The following is a 23,886-nucleotide window of genomic DNA, read 5'->3' on the forward strand; positions in this document are numbered from 1 at the left end:
ACAATTTGAAGAGATAAATGTATAGTATTTATGATAGTTAACCCCAGATTCTCACATGGGACTGACTGTGATAAATACCATGAATTGTATATAGTGCTTTGAAACCTGGAGCACATTCATTTGACTGTCTTCAGAAGAGCAAGTCCAGTGCTCCAAGGGAAATCTGCTTTTTAAAAGGCAGCTGAAAGATTTTTTTTTTTTTTTTTTGGTACCAGGGATTGAACCCAGGGGTGCTTAACCACGGAGCCACATCCCTATCCCTTTTTATTTTTATTTTGAGACAGGGTCTTGCTATGTTTCTTAGGGCCTTGCTAAGTTCCTGAGGCTGGCCTTGAACTTGTGATCCTCCTGCCTCAACCTCCCAAGTCTTTGGAATTACAGGTGTGTGCCCCCACTCCTGGCCAACTGAAAGAATTTTAAAGACAAATCTAGAATGTAATGGTGATCTCAAAGCACATATATAAATTTGGAAAACTGTAATACCTACCACGGAAAACAACTTTTAAATTTTGAACCGTATAATATGCTTGGTGCGTTTACTGATTTACATGCCACTTTTCTTCCTCTTTTGACTTCACTAGGGTCTTCCCCATAGAGTTTGGGACTCACTGTTGTTAACCAGACCCTCTTTCTCAGACTGTTTCCCCTTCTCCGGCGTCTAACATTATCCGCCAGTCTTTACTCTCTCACTTCTCCTCTCTAGACCTCCCTCTTTCTTTTTTTATTTATTTATTTTTTTCCATTTTTTAAAATTTGAATTTGTTATGTGTGACAGCAGAATGCATTGCAATTCATATGACACATATAGAGCCCAATTTTTCATATCTCTGCTTGTATACAAAGTATATTCACACCATTTGTGTCCTCATACATGTACTTAGGGTAATGACGTCCATCTCCAGCACTGCAGTCTGCCTACCCAAAGTTGGTTCTTTCCAGAGTTCTTCCCAAGGCCCCCTCTTCCCTCCAATACATGCTTCCTCTGTGGTCTCAGAGGCTGCTGTGGCAGGACCCACCTCCTATAATCATCTGCCTGCAAATCTCTATTCCTGGCCCTGATTCTCCTTTCTAATCCTGTCCAATTTCCCGGATGTTCTTAGCCTTGCAGCTCCCTCCAGGTGGTTATCTTTGAGGATGATATGTCATGAAGAAGCTGAGAACGTTTTTGGAATGCTCTGTAGGGAGCTTCTTCACAGGATAGCACCCCAAAGCTTTCATAAGTAATTTAGTGAATTTTTGTCCCAAACAATGGAATTTCTCATAGAGATATAATTTCTGTGATTTTGAAATGTGACTCCAAATTCTTTTTTAAAAAATATTTATTTTTTTAGTTGCAGTTGGACGTAATACCTTTTATTTTATTTTTTATGTGGTGCTGAGGATGGAACCCAGGCCTTGCTAGGTGAGTTCTCTACTGCTGAGCCACAACCCAGGCCCCTCTAAATTCTTTTAGCTATTGATAAGACCAAACCTACATCTCAAACAGTGATATGCTATTGGGGCTATTCTAAAGAATATGTCACAAGAATATGGCTATTCTAAAGAATATGCCAGAAAACTTTTTTTTTTTTTTTTAGTGGTGCTGGAGATTGAACCCTTACTGATCTGCATTAACTTTTGAATGCCACACCAACCATTTTATAGATGAAGCCACTGAGGTGTTGAACAACAGACTGAATAGTCACCAGCCCTTCCCTGCAACCTCACATGACTCTTCTCTCACTCAAATGACCACAGCGTTGCCCTAACCCTATAGAATGTAAGTCCCGTGCTGCTGGGGACCAATCTTGCCATCCCAAGGAGAACACACAGCTGACTGAGCTGTGAGATGGACAGACCTGGAGACCAGATGGTGTCTTGAGTATCTGGATCTAATGATGCATTAAACTGGTGTAAACCTGGACATTTCCTTTGCATGAACCCAGACTTTCCCTCTTTTTCCCCCTTTTATACTGTTTGATTTGAATAAAAAAATCAGAAAACATTTTTACAGGAGTTTATTGGAAACAGGTAGGGGAGGATTAGGGGTATCAATTTGCATAACTTCCAACCATCTGGGTGATAACATTCATTTTCACAGATAAACTGTATTATGTTTGTAAAGATAAATTGGATTACTTTTTAAAAATATTTTTAGTTATAAATGGACACAATACCTTTATTTGTTTATCTTTTATGTGGTGCTGAGGATTGATCCCAGTGCCTCACACATGCTAGGCAAGCACACTACCACTGAGCCACAGCCTCGATAAACTGGATTACTTTAAAGCCATTGTGTGTTGTGGTGGACGTTGGGGATCTAGGTGTGAATCCTAGCTTGACCCCTTACATGAGGAACTTTGATCATATTAAAGTTATGAAACTAAAGGAAACTTCCATTTCCTCGTTTTTAAAATGACCTCAAGTTGCTGTGAGATGAAGAATTGTGTAAATATATAACCTGGCACACAGTAGGGATTCAATAAGTGGCAGCTGTTATTATTATCTCTCAGTGAAATAAACAGTGATCACATTCACAGCTCTCTACTTGACATTGCCTATTAAGAGCTGAGAAGAAAATTTAATTTAACTGAGCATTACTTGCAAAGAACTAAATACTATAATTTAGTGACTGCTCTGCAAAAAACAGACACATTAAGTCCTGGTGTCTGTTTTCTCAGGGGTAGGATAAAAAAAAAACTAACATTTTTTGTTGTTGTTGTTAATTTAAGTATCAGCTGCTATCAAATACATTTTTTCTTCCTTTCTTATTGGTAAAAGAATGATTGACATATCTGAAATAAAATGGAATTTCACATTTTCTGAAGTTGTGAATACTGTTTTTTAAATAATTCCATGTTTACTTTTTCATAACAAAATTATGAGAAATTTTCTACAGTTAGGCATAGGTCAGTGCTCCAGAAAATGCACAAATTATTTGAGGAAATTTATAAATGCAAGCATAGAATAAAATATGAAAGATTCACTAATTACTTGAATTTACATGTTGTTTTGTGGAATAATTAAAAAGTATTTAGAGAGCCCAAGGCTATAAAATATTAATAAATAAAATTAAAGTAAAATATATAAACTGATAATACAATGTAAAATACTCTAATATTTCTAGATCTAAAAATGTTTCATCAAATTTATGTTAACTTTTCAAGGTATTTTCCTGGACTCAAATAGTCAAGAGAAAAGGGAAGACAAAAGTGGAGTGATGCATATCACTTCAGGGAACCTTAGGGGAAAATTAATATTAGTATCATTTAGCTAAAATGGACTCACTAAAGCTTATGTATGCTCATGTTCCTAAAAGCTGATATATTTGTGACAGAAGTACATTTTGGATTAGGTTTGGCCTGCTGAGGATAGTTAAATCAAAACATACACAAACATCATCAACAACAACAACAAAAACAGAGTTCAGTGAACAAGAAATATAAAATAGTATAAATAAAAATGTTACTGGGAGATTTGAGTTGCTTTGTTCCCCAAGGAGCAACAGACCTCCAAAACATCCCAAATTACCTGAGACTTGCTCTAACAAACAATGCTAGAGAAAAAGTCTTGCCATTATAAATTATATGTTCCACTCAATGAACGTCTAGCTCTGTAGCCGGCGAAGTTAGCACAGCAAGTGAAATATAAACAATATGTGTTGGCTGCACGGTTTCCTAGTGTAAAATTTAGCAGTAGGTTTCAAAGCTAGTCTTTCCTTGAAAGAGGAGGGAAAAAAAATCAAATACTCCCCTATAGCAAGGCTACAGATTATTTGTATAAGTTCAAGGACAAGGTTAAAATGTTAGACAAATATTAATTCCGGTTTTCTATATGCAGTGCACAGGTGCAACTTGAACAGCATATTATATGGTATAATCATTAAATTCATTCAACCAGACCTTAGAGAGTTAAAAACATATATTCTGAGGAACAGGACTCCTCGGTCCAAAGGATGAGAATGAAACGGTGCAGAATATTTGTGTATCAAGGTGATTCCGGGTTCCAACTGGGAAAACAGGACCGTTAACACCCACGTCCCCTGACAACTGTCCAATTATGTATATCACACTTGGCCTACTGTTTGCAGTAGAAGTAATCAATAAAGGATGTGGTTGAGTGAACATAGATTTTGGTTGAACCAATGCATGAAAACTTAATCATTTACTCAGAGAGAAGAAATCAAATAGAGCAGAGATGAAACAGCCACTGAGGGGTTTGTTGATTGTGCCACCAAGTTTGTGGGCCACAGATGAAAGTGATAAGGCAAATGGGATCAGTGACAGGAGAAAATGTAAAAAGCTATTCTTCATTCCATGCATTAATAGAAATGTTTGGATGTATTTTTTTTTGGTCATTTTTTAGGAAATTTCACATCAAAGCCTGGATGTTCCATTTTAAAGAATATATGAAAATTACTAGGGCGTGTCATTTCTCTCAAGCAAGAAGAAATTAATTTTCAGCTATGACAGAAAGGTAATTTTCACACTTGAAACTTTGTACTGATTGATTTAAAGATCTCCACTGTGGAAAGTTTTCTAGGAAATAATTTAACTTGAGTTCTCAAGAAAATTGGCAAATGCTGTGGAATCAACTCAGAGATGGGCTGGTTATGACCAGTACATTCTGTATATATTTTTTGGATTTTTTCCCTCCTTCGATTCTTTTAAATAGTCATCCTCATTATGTTGAAATATTGTGGAATTTCAGTAAGTGAATTACCTCAGTCAGTAAATGAGGGTGTGTGTGTATATATATATATGTAATATATATAATATGTACATATTACACTTATATATGTATAATTATATATACTTATAGATATACAATATGTATATGATTCTGTAAGGAAAATTGAGGGGTTCTTCCCTTGAACTATCTACATAAGAATAATATTTACTTTGTAATTTCTCAACTCACTTTTTCTTTGTTTTATAGGCCATAATTCTGGCTTTTATAGAAGCATCATAAGACAATTTTAGTACAGCACGTCTTTTTTTTCACTAGCATTCCAAGTAAGGGGCAGGAGACATTATGACTCTGCATTGTCCGTTATGCTGCTTAAACCTCCGTACAGTTAATATTATTCAGAACAAGAGAGAAAATAGCAAAACCCGTTCACTATTAAAACCTTTCTCCATAATACCAGGTCTGGGTCTAACATCACCAATGGGCAACTCAACATCACCAAATCTTCTGTCTTGAGAGAATGTGGTGTGTCTTCCAATTGAGGGCTCAGTATAAATTCTTATAACCGTTTTAGAAGCTTCTAGCCTCAGAGCTTATTCACCTTTCATGCAACACTCAGCTGATGGCCTTAGACTCCCACTAATGCTAGACCTGGCTATACGGTTCCATTTCCTTTAAAGAGATAAAATATGTTTATAGAGGTAGGGCTACCATTAGTGAAACTAGTGCAATTGTACAGGTTAGGAAAAAGAGATTTAGAGGTGATGCTCAGCTTCACACACAGCTTGATTTATTTCTCAGCTGCTGCCACCATAATTCCCTCCATTTTGGCTGTGTTCCATTTCTCGCACGTTGCAGCTACCCTGAGAAGGACAGTTTAGGGCTATGAGAGGGATAATACATATATACGCGTGTGCCTGTGTGTTTGAATGTGCGCACATGCACCTTTATTGAAGAATATCAAGCCCTCAAAGCAACATTTTCTAAAAATGATCACAAAATTTATATTAAAGGATTTTACTAGTTAATGGATTTGAATAAAGCTTCTCAGACATCCAGGGTGCTGCTGTCCACCTGTATAGAATTTCTGGTTTTAAAACATTTGTCGGTCAATAGATCATGCTCTTGAGCTATTCTGCACAGATGTTGAAAGAATATGCCAGGCGTGCATTCCCCTGGGTACTCCTCTGCAATCATCAATGCTGCAAAATGGCAAAATTGCACTGGAATTCTCTGGCCGTGGAACACTTTCCCACTATTACCTCAGAAGAAGCATCCCCTGGGCTCTGTTGTACATTGTATATAACGTTATAAAATTAAGAACTCTTGGCTGGGTGCAGTGGTGCATGACTGTAATTCCAGCAGCTTGGGAGGCTGAGGCAGGAGGATCGCGAGTTCAAAACCAGCCTCAGCAAAAGTGAGGCACTAAGCAACTCAGTGAGACCCTGTCTCTAAATATGATACAATTTAGGGCTGGGATGTGGCTTTGTGGTTCAGTGCCCCTGAGTTCAATCCCTAGTAACAAAAACAACAGTCACAAAAAAAAAATGTCTACCACAAATCAATGATTGCCTTATTGTGCTGTAGTAGAAAGGCATTCTTATGAGTGGAATCAGTTTCATTTGGTATAAAAGTGAAGTGGGGACAAATCTTCTTGGTCCACTATATATTTGCCTTAAGGCACATCTTTGGGTTGTTCAGTGTGTTGGAAGATATGTCCCCATCCAAAACACTCCCAACTTCCTGTTCCCATCAAATATTTCTGTATTCTTTCTCACTTCTAAACCCCAGAGAATACTTATGTAGCCAAATTAGAGCATTAGATTATCTGTGTCAAATTTTACCAGCTAGTTGCTCAAGTTTTCCCTTAGCTTTGACTGTACAGACTAGGCAATCAAATCTTGGGGTAGAAACTAAAATGTTCTAGATAAAACACACAAGTTAAACAGGTGAGAACTCTTTGAAACCAACTTCACACCTCTAGAGGTTTCAAAAATAAAGACCATCATCGATAATCAAAGGCACATTCCATATGTTCTGGGACATAGTAAGTGCTCAGCCAATGTTCACACAAGAAAATATTTTCCCTTGAGTTTTTTTTTTTTATCTCTTCAGTTACTCTGAGATACAAAGGAAATATTATTTTTGTAAAAATTATTTTCCAAACAAGAGATACATTTATACAACTGTACAGGCCTGAGCTAGGTTTGTCACTGCAAAACAAGACAAGGGATCCAACCATGCTCTACTGATTTGGGGCACTGGTAAGAGCAGAGTCAAGTAATTTAATAACCCAAGGGAAGAGGGCAAAAGAACACAGTTGGTTTGTTCCAAACAGACGTGAAGCCGAATTCTTCCCTGTCTCTTCTTTGTAGTCAAGCCATCTTCTTGGTCATTGATTTTAAAGTAACACTTCTAAGGGACAACACGGCTGGTTGTCTAGCTACCAGTCTGATTTTGGAGGGCCTTCAGGCTTTGCAGGTCACTTATCTTCCTTACCTGTCTCTGGCCCTGACATTCTCCAGGAAATGTCTATACTCTTTTTATAAATATGTCTGTGTTCCTACCTAAGCCATTTTTCCAGCAATGACTGTGTTTCATATGGTACTTTGTAGGGCCGCTCCCATTTCATTGGTAGAGATATTTTAAGCAGTGATTACTGTATTAGCAATGGTACTTAGGTAATGATTCTACTTTAAGTTCCTTAGGCATTTAAACATTAAATGCCTTTCAAATAACAATTTTACCTTTTTAAAACATTACCCTGTATATGTTTGTTTATTCATTTACTTTTAGAGGTGGGAATTGAATTCAGGGGTGCTTTGCCATCGAGCAATATCCCCTTCTCCTTTATATTTTAGTTTTGAGACAGAGCCTCACAAGTTGCCAAGTGGCTGAAGATTGCTTTGAACTTGCTCTCCTCCTTCTTCAGCCTCCCAAGTCACTGGGATCACAAGTGTGCATGACCATACCTGGCTGTATATGTTTACAACAAAATATAAATGGAAAGAGATTAGAACTTAACTCTATATTTATATTACTACTACTACTATTAATAAAAAGCTGTATTTTTTATATAAGATAATATTCGCAAAACCAGGATCTTAGATAACTTTTCTTACATTTATTCTATCTTGGTTAAGTCATAATGGTATTATAAAGTGACCCACTAAGGATCACAATGCAATGAATGAAGGGCAAGCCATATGTTTTCCATGGAAAACCATGTATCTGAAGTTTTTCTGGTACACTTTGATTAAATTTTCTGTTTTAAAGAAAATATTGGGAATACTGGTTTTGCAGATGTGCTCCAAGGAGAGACATCTTAATGGAGGAAGCATGACTGAAGCATAAATGGAATCTTTCCTTAAAGAAGAGCTCTGGAAAGGTTATGGCGAGCCACAGTTACTGAAGCGTACTACAGAGCGCTCACTGCTTTCTTAACCTGGGAGATGTGACCTGATTTTTCCCCCTTTCATTCAAGGTCATGCACTAAACGTGCAGAAAAAAAAAAAAAAACCGAAAAGAAAACAATTCAAAGGAGGGACAGACAAAGAAGAGTTTAGATGCGCCTTTTTAAATACGACACTGGTTTAAAATAACCTAGGATGAAAGGGTCAGTTAAGAAGGGCACTGCTTAAAATTTAAGCAGGCAGTAATGCATTGAAAGCGACAGACCTCAAACAATTTTGAGTCTTTCACAGTTGAATGGATTCACAGTGACAGCGAGACAAGGATGTGCTTACTTACCTCTGTAGGACCTTGGCGATTGCTTCGTAGGCTCTGCCCAGGCTGAGATCATCATGTAGGTCTGTAGAGATTTTGCTGTATGCTTTGAGGACCTATCAGAAAGAGAAATACATATTGAACATATAGCCACAGCCAGAAACACTGATGTTCCCTTTCATAATAGAAAAGATTAAAATTAATAGCTGTTTTTAGTGTCTCTATAATTTTTTTTTGCTTATTAAAAATTCATGTTGGCTTGGTTTATTTTTATCTATAGTATAACTTGTTTTGTGGCAATGTCTTGAAGCCATGACAGTGAGGTCTCACTTTTGTAAAAAAAATTAGTTCCTTGCATCCTCCCAAATCTTCCAATTTATATAACTTAGGTGTGAATAAATAATTGAATGGTTTACAACATTATTTTAAAAGATGGGAGTATTATCTATGGTAATATAAGGCAGATTACAATAGTCTACTATGGTAGCTTGAATATCACTTTTCTTTCTATAAATAGCTCTTTGAAAAACATGAATTTAGGTGATGGGCCATTTCTATATCTATCATTTTATTAGATGCATATCTCACGGTGTGTACTTGCACAAAGCATACATTAAAAATATTTCTTACAAATGTACTTCATTACCAATAATGTTTTCAATAATTAGAAGATTACAGCTGCCACAGCCAAACATATGATCTTAATTTGATTTAACACTGACATTATCTGGATGGTATGATTTTCCTCTTTTCTATCTCCCCCCCGCCTTTTCAGTGACCAGAAAGAGAAAAATACACATACAAATACAAAAATACATAAAGCAAAATTCCTTTTCTTTGGCCGAAGCTATTACACACATGAGGACACAGGAAATCTCCAAAGACCTCTATGGAAATCCTTTTTGCACATTTTCTAAGAAAGAATTAGTGGAAGTCATATGATGGCATTTGAGAGGGGGAGTCAGTGTTCTTGGTGGTGGGGGGTGGGGTGGGGACAAATATGCCCTGTGTATTTCTACCTGAATTAGACAGACCATAAAGCTAAAGTTTTAAAACAGGATTGATATTCATCTTCATTTCTGTAAAGTTAATATTTGGGAAACAATTTCAGGAGGTCATGGTGATACCTCATGAAATTTGGGTTTCGTGTGGTTTACAAATGACTGCTTGTTCTATGATGAAGCTAAAATTTACTCATGGATACACAGTAAACCAGGGGTTTAATTCCTGCTAAGCCCGCAAAGTTCAAAAGTTTGACTGTTCTGGGACTTTTGATTGTTTTGGACTTTTGGACTTTAAAAATGCACTTAGTTTTAAATGACAAACAATAATCATGTTTATAGCCCTGGATGTGACATTCTGATCTATGTATACTTTGTGGAAAGATTCAGTCAAGCTAGTGAACAACCCATCACCTCTATAATTTTTGTCACTTTTTTATGGTAAGAAAAGTAAAAATCTTGTTTTTAAAGCAATTTTGAAATATACATTATTATTCACCTTGATTCCTATTTTCAGACTTCTTAACAAAGTCTTGTATAAACCTGAGAATATCCTTTTCCATCTTCCTCTCATAGTTGACAACACCCAGATTTAACCTTATGTGAGTTGACACAGTCTTTGCTGAGGTAGGGGGCAGAACCCCTGAATTTGGTGAATTTATAAGAGACTTTATTGAATCTCACTACCAAAATATTTAGGAAGGGACTTTCTAGGGTCAATTTTTTTCATATATATTTTAGATGGCATTCTAAAATAAAAGTTGAATATTATTGTATCTTGTGCCCAAAATAGTTCATTTGTTTTTTCAGCAATTAGTGTTATCATGTCCCAGTAAGATTAGACCCTGTGTAAGAATGTGCTTGTATCAAGGCATTCACCACCCTGTGGTACAGGCAATAACTGAGACAGGTTGCCAGAGTTGGAAATCTTATTATCATGGAGTATCAACTGACAAAAAAATGAGCAGGATATCTTTATCTATCTATCTATCCATCCATTCATCCATCCATCTATCCATCCATCTATTCTTCCATATGTCCAAACTTCCATATATTTATCTGAAAGAGAGTAGAAAAGTATCCTTGTTCTAGAAGATTAAGAATTTAAATTGAATCAGAATAAATTTTGTGTCTGAGATTAAGCTTTTTTAAGGGATGCATAGAAAGACAATATTAGGCCTGAATAACATCAAGCACCTGATTGTGCCCTTTCCTTTTCAATGCTAAATACCACCAATTACGAGGGTACCTTGGAGCAGAAGAAAATGAAGGGTTTGTTATTTATGTCTCTTTCTCCCTTCATTTGTTTTCCTATTTCTGACCTTTCTGCAATTCTTTCCTGTCTGTTCTGCATTTTAGACAAAAAATTTTTTTCTAGCAACTGTGGCCCTTAAGTTCATTTTCACAGTGGATACTCACTTTAAACCACTATGATGATATCATTCCAGACCTAACTTTTGCAAATTAGATGGAAAACTCCTCTTCCCAGTCAATCATCTTAGGAAAACACCGTTTTAGAAAATTTGTTTAAAAAACTTTTAAAGATACTTGTATAGGCACAAGTAATTGTAGGAAGTAATACAAAGAGATCCTGTATAACTTTCCCCCAGTTTTCCCCATTTATGACTTCTTACAAAATTAGAGTATAATATGGCAATCAGGAATTGACATTGTTGTAAGGCACTGGACTTGTTCAGATTTTACCAACTTTGTGAGTATGAGAGTGTGTGTTTTATGTATTTTATCACATGCATATATTCGTGTAACCACCACCACAATCAAGATACAGAAAAGTCCTGTCACTACCAGAATCCTTCATGCTACTCTGTTCCAATTCATTTCCCATTTGCTGCCTAGAGGAGAAAAAGAGCAACATTCTGAAATCTTTGGCATCTCCTTTAGCTTGGGTGTTTGCATTTCCCCAGGAAATGTCTTCTGCTAAGTGTTAGAAGAAAAGCAGTTGATTAAACTAATTCATACTTAGATGTGAATGACTCAAAGAGAATGTTGCAATTTCAAAAAGAAAATGTTTGTTTGCCCCCAGTCTTCTTGGTGGTATTTTATGCTATCTAAAAAATGAAATGAAACAATTCAGATTGTGTGTGGCAAAGGATTAAAAAGGTTTAAAGGGGTTTTCTAAAGGCACCATGTGCTTCTAATCTTGTAGTATGGAAAATATGGAAAACAGGGAGAAGGGAATGTGCCACAGCAGATTGATACCTGTAAAGCTAACTATATGCTATGTTCATTTGTTCAAGTTATCACTTTCTTCATAATGCCTGAACTTCAAAGACCTCTTCTGGTACATTCCATTAGATGTCATGATTCTTAGATATCTCTGCTCTTAACCACCTTACAAAGGAATACGACTCAGAGTCATTGATATTATATTGTCCTGAATTCTGTTTCAAGGGCTAAAAATACAGACAAGGACATCAAACCACTGCACAAGCATTGAATGCCTTTCAGGGACCAAGCACTGTTCTAGGTGCTACGGAAGCAGCAGGCAATAATGCACAGGCCCAAGTCCTGGTGTGACAGGGAGACAGTTGGCAATGAAATAATCAAATGAATAAATTCCAGGTGGTTGTGAACTACAAAGACACTGCAACCAGGAGAGGCTTCATGTAAGAAAAGAAACTCAGTCTGCATTTTAAAGGAATGACAGGAATTGAGTCAGTAATTAGGAAAGGGACAAACATTTGGAGATGAGAATTGCCGCAGTCTGGCTGGGCACAATCAGGAGCCACTTGTCAAAAGAAACTAACTTTATTTTTAGAACCACACACCCCAAACAAAACAGCCTCTCAGGAAAAACCCTCAGAGCCTCAACTGCCACCACCGGCTTTCCACAAGCCTCTCTCTCCCACACAAGCTTCTCTCCACCTCCCACAATCCTCCTGCTGTTGAGGCCGATTGGCTGGGTCATGTGGGCGGAGCCAAAAAAGTCCCCCAATGAGCAGCTCCGTGGTCTGAAAGGGCAGGGAAACAGCCCAATGAGCATCACCGCAGAGGAGCCAATCAGCTAGATGTTGCTGGGGCCGAGGAGCCAATCAGCTAGATGTTGCTGGGGCCGCTGTGAGCCAATCATCAGCCGGCAGCTGGAAGTTTGCTGGCAGCTGGAAGTTTGCTGGGGCCCCTTCGGCTGTGGCTCTCAACAGAGAATAGAGAAAGAAGAAAAGGTTCACCAGAATACATAAAAGTAACAATATCCAAAAGAAAAGTTTGCTTTAAAGTTCATTTGTCCTGTAATGTGGACCAAGAAATGGCAGTTAAAATTGATAATACTAAGTGAGAAATTTTCAACCTGCAATTTATCTTGGTTCCAAAAAAGAATTTGATTCTTATTGGGAAGGGAAGGCAGGTCTATCATTTTTTTGTGTGTGTGCTTTCACATAAAAGTAGTTCTTTATAGAGCTATTTTTCTGTATTCATATTTTTTTTGTCTGTTTACTTTCAGGGCAAGTCAATGTGTTTGGTTAAAATATGTCACATTCAAGATGGTGCACCCCATTATTCCACGTTTATACAACGTTATGTGGTTGTTCTCTTTCCTAGGCAAAGGAGAGAAAATAGCTTTCTTTCTCCTCTTGGTGTATCACTGAGCATGCACAAGCTCAAACAAACACTACTAGATCATGCAGGTCAGTGACATCAAGTTTAAATGAATTGCTGACCCTCATCACTGCTGCTTCTATGGGAAAATAACTGATAGAAACCATCACAGGAAAGGACTCCAAGAATCGAGCCCATTTCAGATGGGAATTTTGTAATTTTGCAAAAATGTCAATGAACTCTAGTCCTTCTTTTGCTTTGTATATTTTTTGGTATTTTTTTCCTCTCTATACTCCTTTCTCCACTTGATTCTCTCCCTCTCCCCGTAGCCTTTTCTTCCTCAGTTGATTCAGGGTCTCCTACTTGAAGGGCACAAACAGGGCTTCCGAAGGACTTTTTGGGATAATTAATCAAATCTCCCTCTGGGTGTTCAATTTTTCTTCAAATACCAGGTGAGATAGCAGGTCAACTACTGAGCTGAGTGACGTGTGTCAAGTAACTTCATCTCTTTCCTTGGGTGTAAAAGGGAAATTAATAAAGTTACCTTGAAGCGATGTTATAAAGTTCCAATAAGACGTGGTATTTAAAAGTACTTACTAAGGACTTGAATGAAGCAGCTGCTTAATTTTCTCTAGTGCTTATCAAACCTAGTTCTTGCAAAGGGGCTATTTTGCCCCTGATAGGGGATATTTGGCAATCTGGAGATGTTTTAGGTTGTTATGATGGGGACGTGGGTGCTACCAGCATCTAGTGGGTCAAGAGCAGGGCTGGCGTTAAATGCCTTACAATGCACACCACATACCCCATTTTATTCATCATGAAATATGAGTACTGCCACTGTTGAGAAGCCTGAGCTAGCCTTCGCTTGAACAATTTTCATGATTGGACACTATTCCCTTGTGAGACTAGCCACTCAATTGCCAGAGAGCTACGAGAGAAAACTATTGGTTAAGCTGAGACAAAATCTGTAACTCCCACCTGCTAGCCAAGATTGTATTTTGTAGTGCAACAAGGCAAATCCATCCATTTCCAGGTGATGGTACTTCCACTACTGAAAGATGACCATTTTCCCTCCCCACTGCCCCCCACCTAAACTTATAAAGTTACAGATGCTCTGAAATAAGAGAGCATGGATCCCCTGCAGGTTAGCCTCATCTGAAGGCTTGTTTTCTAGCTCACTCCACAAGTCTAAGAGTACTAGAAGAGTCTAAAAAACCCACCCGGACCAAAAAATTGTCTGTAATACCATGAAGGACATCCATCTGTAAATGGGAAGATTTGTCTGTAAATGGGAAATTATGAGTTCATTGCCTACGGTCACCCCACTTTTTTGTTAACCTCTTTCCTCTTTTTTTCTATATAAAAGGTAACATAGCTAACGTTTTGTTATACACAAACCTCAAATCGTGCCATTTCATAAAAAAAGTTCAGCACTGATCTTGATACTTTGAGGTAAAAGGAGCAATGGTAGATTTATACTTGTGTAATAAGAAACATAGAGATTTAAAAAAATGTATCAAGTTGGCCATCTTGAGCTCAAAATCATTGTCAAATCTTATTGGAAATACATTTATTCTGATTTCTGGCAATCTAGCCCCCTTTAGCCATTTCACAGTTGGTGAGCAGAAAGGATGTTTCTGCCTCATTTACAGTGTCTGAACATGATTCAGACAATCAACTGCAACATTAGTCAAAGAAATCAGTAGCTAATGGTTTCTGACAAGCACTGCAGTAGCAGGCGGAGGACCAGACTGGGCAGCAACAGCATTAAGGGGTATTTTACTGGAGCCAGCAATCGGCACTGGTGCAAGATGACAAAAATGGGGGTCTCCCATCACTTAAGGCTGTGTGTGCTTCATGACAAGGCAGAGATTCTGATATGCAACAAACACAGTAATTCTCTTGTACAAAAAATGTTATCTTGAATGAACATAGAGGACACTTGATGTGCAACTACTATACACAAAAGTAGTTAAATAGTTTGCATTCTGCTGAAACCAACTTCTTAAGTTGGGAGTGGTCTACTCTTATATTATTAATATTGCTCATCCCAAACTCTCCCTGAAATCTATTACTCGTCATTTAGGTCATCTGCCACACATTGACTGCTTCCATTGCCCAGTACATAGAGTGGGGAGGCTTAATGGTCTAGGCAGAAAGGACTGAGTGTTAAAAAACAAGTTCTTGTTTCTCATGTGTCACAAGCTTATTGTGTGGCCTCTGAGTCACTTGGTCACCTTGTGCTCCAGTTTTCAATTCTGGAAGATGAAGGGGTTGGATCAGACAGCCTAGCACTCTACTTTCCAAAAATATGATTTGGATCTTAGGGTTCTCTATTCATACACTTAGCAATTTAAGATATGCCTTGTTTGCTTTTAATAATTTATCTTTGGTTTAAAAATCCCTGAGCAGTTTATTTTGTCTCCTTTTAAATCTTTTTTTTTTAAAGAAACAAAATGATGAATCATTTTAATTCAATTGAAAGTTTATTTTCCTTTTCCTCATTCAAGGAGTCTTGCATGCTCTTAAAGAACCCCTGGGTTGGGGTTGTGGCCCAGCAGTAGAGCACTTGCCTGGCATGTGTAAGGCACTGGGTTTGATCCTGAGCACCACATAAAAAATATATAAATAAAGCAAAAGTATTGTGTCCATCTAAAACTAAAATAAATAAATAAATAAAAATCAAAAACCAAAACAACAAAAATGTCCCTATATCAGAGTAGATGATAGTAAATAGATAATAGCAATCAATCTACATTTATATTTGGTTAATATTAAGTAGCAATTAATACCATGAGGTCAGAGCTGTTCAAAATCTGCAAAGCTCTGTTTTACAGTCAGAAATGTTTAAGAATTGGATAAAAATTCAAGGTTATCCTCATATTTTATAGCTTGAATTAGAATTGCTAATTAATCTTACCTATGCTATGGGTTTACACTGATTTTTCAACAGCTGTAAGTATAGAAATTATCTCAGAAAATTTTTAAGAATCCTCTTTCACCTAAAACTCTCTCTCTACACATCCCATACATAGATGACTCTCAAACCTCAAACTAATGAGACAGAATTCCACATAGAGTTAAGAAATAAAAGTTTTTCTCAATAGTAAATTGGAACACATTGCTCAAAACTGTCATTTCCACAATTGGTCATTATAGTTCTGTACCATGTTAAGGAGAGACATATTTTGAAGAATTTTTATTCTAATTCTCAATTGTTAGTTTCTATACTATAAATCTGAAAGCAGGGAAATATTTATCCTGTATAGCCCAGTTATAATGTGAGTTATATTTACAGCTTCTCAAAGGAGAAAAAAACTTTCCCTGTCTTTAACCCCCAACGGAGGAAACCAACTGGAAGCTATATTTTATATTTTGCTAGGCGGCCCTTGACCAAAGGGGAGTCAAATTTTGTGAAGTTCAGCGATCTACGATGTGGCCTGATATAAAAAGTTCTGTTCAGTGGAAGATGATAGTATTGAGTTCCAGCATGTGCTCTTAGGAAATCCAGACCAGCTGAGCAGGTAGGAATGGCAGAAGTGAGAAGGTATTTAATGATGAGTGAATGTCTATGGACTAATCATGGTGAGGTCAACAGAGTCAATCAGCTGAGCTCTTCCGGTTCCCAGGAGGCTTCTAGGACTCTGTGAGGCCCACTTTCTGCTACTCCTGGGAATTCATAGGCTTATGGCCTGCCCGTTGCCAGGGCATCCTTACACTCATCTCATACTTGACATAATCTGAATGGATCACTTTCTTGGACCTATGGAGTGAACAGAGAAGCACTGAGAGAGATAAAACCGCTGTCTAAGCCAACATGGCAAGAGAGCTACTCCAGGCCTGTCCCTCTCATGTTTATCACTGAAAGACAATCTAAGCCAATTCTTTCCATGGCAAGAGAAATAAGCCACTAGACACAGGCAATTTCATTGTCAGAATGATTAAAAAAAAAAAAACTTTTTTGGTGTGTGTTTGTTTTAAACTAAAAGTCTCAAACTCCACTTGGTCATGTTTCTCTGAGGATTAAAAAGTGAGCGTGATAAATGATCCCATTAAACCTGTGATAAAATTGCCAATAATATCAGGTCTCTGTTGCATATGCAAACTAAAGACAGTGGTGGCAAATTGAACCAAATGAAGTGCCTGTCAGATCAAATTCAACCAAATGTATGTTGTCGCTCACTGTGATCATGCAGAAATGTCAACATTTGCAACTTGCTAGAATGTGCAGGACTCTGGGCTCCTCACTCCAGCCAGCCAGACCTCTGGCTGATAGGAGGGAGTGCAGTTCCTTCTGCCTCCAGTCCCTTGGACTTGCAGATCCCTCTTCTCGCTTTACTCCTGACTCTTCCCGTGCTCGCACACAGGCACATGCACCCCCCCCCCCAACTCCTCTGCTCTATTTGAGCACTTATCACGTTGTCACATGTATATATTTATTAATATTTGACTCTTTCTAATTAGATGGTAAGTGCCATGGGGAGAGGGGCCATATGTGCCTCACCGTCCACTGCACCCCTAGCTCCTAGTCTTATGTCCACATTGAACGAAGATGGCAGAGCCCTTGGAAGGTACCAGTAGTGAAGGCCCCTAGAAACATTAACCTAACTATAATAAGCTGTTGTATGTATTGACTTTTGCCTTTTATCTCACTCAGTAAAGGAAAAAAAATGACACTTTATAACTATGATAAATGGAAAGTGTGTGGACATTTTCTGTCCTCAGCTGACCTTAAGGGTTTAAGTATCAGTAAACAAGCCAGATTCCTAGAGGAAGACTGAAATGAAATTTCATAATGTAAACTTGTGCTTGCATGGTTTTCTCATTCTCAGATAAATGTTTCCCTATTACGAGTCTGTGCTAAGGTTTAGGATGGGTGGATCAGGGACTGGAACTATACACGACAAGTCATGGTATCCTGTGGAATGAGTCTTCCTATCTGTGAGTGGAGCACAAAACTTATTTTTTTTTTCCCCTCTTTATTTTACCCTAGAGCAATGAGAGACAAATACAATTTCTGTCTTCACAGGTAGCAAAATGAGGCAGAGAAGTATGTTGTGAAAAATCACTAGCATGGTGACAAGCCCATTCCCTCAGTGTCCTCCTCCCGGTGGCCACTTATCCACCTTCCTCTGCTTGGTCACCTTGGACTGAACGGCTTCTGGCTCAGAGGAAAGATTCTGCATGTGTTCTACACTCCTGAGTGACTATCTAGCAGTTTTAAATGAGCACTAATACTGTGAATATTTCTATATTCCTGCACGAATCGATGACCAGGAGGAGATTTGTGTGTCCCCTGGCGGTAAAACCATCATCTATTCATAATCCCTTTTAAGGATTTCCTTCTCATTGGAGGCAGGATTCAATAAAATTTCATTCTGGTTTCCCTTCTTCAGAAATCCATGAAAGCCCTGGAAAAAACCACGTTGAGCATATTCTCTCTGTACAATGTGATATCCTCTCCGCCACAGGCCGCTATTCCTGTAAACTCGGTAAACCCTAATTTAGATACATGGTTTCATCCTTTCTTATCAGGCTGCGTGAACACATTTCTTGAAAATAAAACATGGTAGAAAAGGCCTCGTCTGAACACTTACTCACAGGCGAAGCTCGTCTGCTACCCTCTCACAGTGAGAGAAGACACAAGAAAACAATTTATGAGTCATTTCCATTTTGCAGGAGTTGGGAATGGGGCACTGCCAAGAGCTTTTATCAAGTAGCTCATAACCACTGGTAATCAGTGTGAATAATGAATGGCTGGAGTCTTAGGGGAAACAGTGGCGATTCAAAACAATTTTTTGGTACTTCTGATGGGGCTCTGCTACTCTTGGAATTCCCCGGCTCCCCAGTAGAGTCTTGGCCTGACAATAAACAACGGTTTAGTACTTTATCTAATCCCAGCCAGGAGGTGAGTTCAACAGCAAGCTTTTGCAGATGTTCACATCCAATAATCTATCCATAATTGATGAAACAGCGAGGTCAGATGTAATGGCTGCTGCTACTCCAGCAACAAATAAATGGTTATTGACAAAACAAGCTAGTGTGGCGCAGAGCGCTCAGCAGTGACAGGCGGGAGACAGTGCTGAGGCAGAGTCGGGGAGGACTGTGGGGCTCTTCATCTGGAGAGCTGCTCAGCAAGTGCTGTGGCAGAAGGGCCACACTGACACATAAGCAGATGGAGGTGACTTGTCAAGGATCGGGGAGGTTGCTGACGTACAGAAAGCAGATGAAGACAGGCTGAAGAGGAGAATGATGAGCGAGCCCTGGACCAGGCTGGGGACCTGGGTAAGTACAAATGCATGAACAGCTCAGAAATGCCTTTGAATGCTGGCACCGTGATCCAGATGTCTCGGCTGCTTTTATCACGCAGCGTGTCTCCACTCGTCTATCTGGCTGTCAAACTGTGCAGCCGGATGACTCCAAGCCAAAGTGGATGATGCATGGGGCGCCTCCAGTACCCAAACCCTCCCACTGAGGAACACTCATGGGTACTCTGTTTAATACTCTGGTCTGTGCGTACTTTCCCCATCCTTATGTATTTTTTTTTTAAAGTCTGAAAATCACTGGTGCCATTTTAAGAATATTTTCAGATAAGCCTGTGAAGCTGGAAAATTTCTCAAGACTGGAACTAACCCTGAAATACATGCTGCCTAAAATCAAATTTACAGCCAACGGTTGTGAGGGGGAGGCAAAGTTTTCTTTAATAATAAAAACCAAACACTGCACTTTATTCACCTCAACCTATGCAAACAGCATAATAAAGCATTAATCGAGTATACTTTTATTGACTGAATAAAATTTAAGCTATTCAAACATAAATAAGCAACTGAACTCCCACATTTCCCTTCCAATGCGAAAAAATATAATGTTTGTACACAGTTTACTATGTAATATTATAAGATGAAGAATGGAAGAGTGAAGTGGTGGTTATTATTGCTATAGGTAGTCATAAAGAGGCATAGGACAGCGAAGTTTTAAATATTAATATTTCCAAAATCACTTAAATCAATTTAACACTCTTTAGTGGTTTATTTAGAAGTGTGATTTATTTTATTCTTTGCAACCAATGCCTTTGATCAGCTCTGGAATAACATACGAGATGAAAATAAAATAGCAAAACAAATTGCTGCTAACGTTCTTAAAGTAAGCTTTAGGTTTTATAACATAAACTAGAAAATTAACGTTATAGTTGGCATTTTCAAATTATTCATCAATACTTAGAAATTGAGAATTATAGAGCCCAGAAGGAATTGTAGAGATCATTTCTGGAATAACTTGCCAGTTATCCTTCCCAAGCCATCCCCCCAGCTGGGTCCCCCATTTAGTGACAGAGCTGCCTCAGTGCCCCAGAGGGCCATTTCTGTTCCTGTTCTATGAGGGCAGAAGGCTGGCATCACCACCATTTGCCATAGATAATATTCTGATTGCTAATTTTTGTTAAAATGACTGGGCTTTTCCCCTGTCCCTTGACAACAAGCCCCCAACATGTGTCCCGGCCCACGGGACAGTCCTAGGCTTCTTTCTTGATCTCTTGCTGCCTAGCCTGGTCCCTACTTACTGGACTAACGGAGACCTACCTTGCCACCATCAATATGCTTGGGTCAGGAGTCCCTGGAGCCCCAGTCCCTAGGGCTTGTGCTTGTCACTTACCAATGGCAGTCACTACCATTTATTGAGCAAAACCTATATGTGAAGAGTGCTTTATATTCATAGTGCATTTAATCTTCTCAGAGCCCTTGGGATAAATATTAATATTGCCAATGTACAAATGAGAGAAATAAACTGCAGAGAGGCTGAGCAATTTTCTCTAAGATACACAGTCAAGTGGTAGAGGAGAAAAAAATTTTAAGAGGGTTAATTGGATTTCAGAGCCCTGTGTTTTTAAGCACTGCAAGAGCCTGGCTGCTGGATCACCCCCAGAGTTCACGCTGACCTTGACCTTCACTTCAGCCTGCTGCCTCCTGAATCAGTTGCCAAGAGCTATTCTCCACTCACCTAGAGTGACATCCACATTGCAGCCCAACGTCTTCTGGTGCTCTACGTGTCACCCACAGGCCTGCCTGGTCAAAGCATGGCCTGTTACCAGCTGCTGCTCTTTCCTCATGCTGCTTAATTGTGAAAGCCAAAGAGAACCAATGGTGGATATTTTTTATGACACTCCTTTGCTTTCAATGAACATCTTTTAATTCAGAAAAAGTCTCTTGCTTTGTAATGGCCCATAAGGCCCTTCATGGCCTACTCCTTAGCTTTCTGGCTTGGGTTTTTACCTCTCTTCTTCTCTTTTGCTTCTCTGCAGCCTCCCTGGCCCCCGCCCCCAGGCACAGTGCCACTTAAGAGTTCTGCACTGACCAGTCCCTCTGCCTGGAATGTTCTTCCCTCATGGGCCACTCTCTCACCGGCTCCCCGTCTTTCCTGGTCACCTATTTAAAGTTCCCTCCAGCTGCCACTCACGTGGTACTCCCGAGTCATCTTTCTGCTTATTTTTTCCTTGTTTCTCCGAGGCTTTATCATTTTTCTAACATGTTATGTAATTTGCTGGTTTGTTATATTTAATCTTGGTTAACTTCCCCCCAATGGGCTGGAAGCTCCATGGGGACAAAGACCTTTGTCCATTTGTTATTGACGTGTTCCCAGGGCCTGCAGTAGATGCTCCAAAGCTATGTTCTGGATGAATAACACAGATGGTCCTTCAGACCACACATGTTGATTAATTTAGTCTTCTCAATACCCCATGTGTAGGCATTATTATCACTTTGACCTCTTTTCAAAAGTAGGGAGACATACACATATATATAGAGAGAGCCCCTGGGCCGAGGGCATAGGATAGTAAATGGTCATAAAAGGCCTTGAACCCAGGTGGTCTTGCTTCAGAGCCAATGCTCTCATTCTGCCCACTCTCCCACCTCACTGCCAAGGTGCTGCCTGATAATGACACTGTGCAGGCCAGACTCCAGGCTCCAGGCTTCTGGAGATTTTTGGTAGAGGGTGTCCTGTTTCTAAGGGATCAAGATTGGAACAATGGTGGCATGCAACAAAGTCATTTGGAGACCTGAACAAAGTTTAATGACTGGCCCATTTGGTGGTCTTTCTAGTGCTTTTAAAAGCAGTTTTGAAGATTTTAATGATTGCCTGGATACAACTTCTCCATTCCCACGTCATCTATTACAATAAACAATTAAAAAGTAATTTTGGCTTTAGAATCTTGTGACAAATATTAATGTTTACTTACATAATATTTTTAAATGAAAATGTTTATTTTTAATATCTATGATATTATAAACATATAAAATGCACATAATAAACACTCGCTCTGCTGTAAGCTAATATAAGCTCATAGGGAAAATGAATATGTTTAATTAAATTTAGGAAAAATGTATAGTTAAATCATTTGCAGTACAATAATAAGGACCAATAAACCATTATCTCTTTACTATTCCACTGGAATTTTCATCAACATGCTATATTAATAAATACCATCTTCATTTTACAAAGTGGGGGGGTACTGAGAGATTTGTCTATAATCTGATATGTCAGCAGGAGAAGCAGAAATAGCAAAAATCCTTGCACTGACCCGGGAAATTATACTTTCACTATTCTTTAATAGTCAGTACCATTTATTCCAGACAGTTCAGAGTGCTTTCTATATGTGAACTGTTATGATTTAGATATGAAGTGTCCCCCAAAAGCTCGTGTGGAAGACAATGCAAGGATTGGAGATGGAATGATTGGATTGTGAGAGTTTTAGCCTAATCAGTGGATTAATCCATTGATATGAATTAACTGGGTGGTAGCTGTAGGAAGGTGGGGAGTGGCTGGAGGAGGTAGATTACTGGGGTTACGCCTTTGGGTTTATACTTTGTCCTTGGTGAACAGATCTCTCTCTCTCTCTCTCTCTCTCTCTCTGCTCCCTGTTTTTCCTGTCTGAGCACCTTTCCTCCACCATGCCCTACTCCACGGGTGTCCTGCTTCACCTCTAGCCCAGGGCTATGGACTCAGCTGTTCAGGGGCTGAACCTCTGAAACCATGAGCCCAGATAAACTTTCTCTCTACGTTTTTCTTGTTGGGTCTTTTCTTTGGGTCAGAGGAACACAAAAGCTGACTAAACCACGAACTCACATAATCCCTACCACCACTCTGAATTAGATACTCATGCAATCCTCATGCTGCAGGTGGGGGAACTGAGGCACGGGAGAGGTTCCTTAACCTACTCCAGGTCACAGGATTAGAAGTGGCAAGATTTTGAGTCAGACACTGCAACTCCACAGGCTAAGCTACATCATTTTGTGTTGATGGTCGAGATGGCAGCAGAGAAAATTAAGGTCTACAGGAAGGATCCTGTCCTCCTCCTCCCATTTCTTTTTATTGAAAATTCTAGACCTTCTTCCTTACAAGATTTTTCTACTAAAAATCTAACAACCAACACCTATCATGTACTCTTTCCCTTGCATTTACCAAGAGTTGATAGTGTGCAGCAAATTTGCAAGAGGGGCAAGAAGAGCCTGCTGGAGATTGTGGGGATAACAGGTTGAATACTCTGCTTCTGAAAAAGATAGAGGTGCACATATTTCACTGTCAGACAAAAACATCTAGAGAAAACAAGGCAAGTTCAGCTGAGCCCTTAAGTCATAACAAATGAATCCATGCTATGCCATTTTCTATTCGAACGGAGAGGAAGCAGGAGGTGGAAATGAGAAACAGGAAGTGAGCATTCCTGACCTCTTCCTGGGGAAGCTACAAAGCAGTTAGTCATTGCTAGCCAGACACCACTCGCATTGGAAATAGATTCCTGTGCCCATATGCTTTTCCCCAAACTCAGTTGATTCCCAAATGGCCCAGCAACAGAGAGAGAGAGAGGTTTTTCCTGTCCAGAGAAATAACAATTTCTACGAGAAATAATTTCTACTGGACAAGAATAACAAAATGTTTACACCAATAA

At 38.9% G+C, this 23,886-nt stretch overlaps 1 protein-coding gene across 1 annotated transcript in view; it reads right to left on the minus strand.

Annotated features, from left to right (window-relative positions):
- The window catches only part of Ttc29 (tetratricopeptide repeat domain 29), a 216,927-nt gene that overhangs the window by 103,709 nt on the left and 89,332 nt on the right, over window positions 1–23,886 (minus strand). Inside the window, exon 8 of the mRNA XM_048813485.1 lies at window positions 8,419–8,510. Coding sequence (XP_048669442.1) covers window positions 8,419–8,510 — 92 coding nt within the window. The remainder of the gene's footprint in view (window positions 1–8,418; window positions 8,511–23,886) is intronic.

Source organism: Marmota marmota, unplaced genomic scaffold (genome assembly GCF_001458135.2).
Source record: "Marmota marmota marmota unplaced genomic scaffold, marMar, whole genome shotgun sequence".
NCBI classification, from domain to species: domain Eukaryota; kingdom Metazoa; phylum Chordata; class Mammalia; order Rodentia; family Sciuridae; genus Marmota; species Marmota marmota.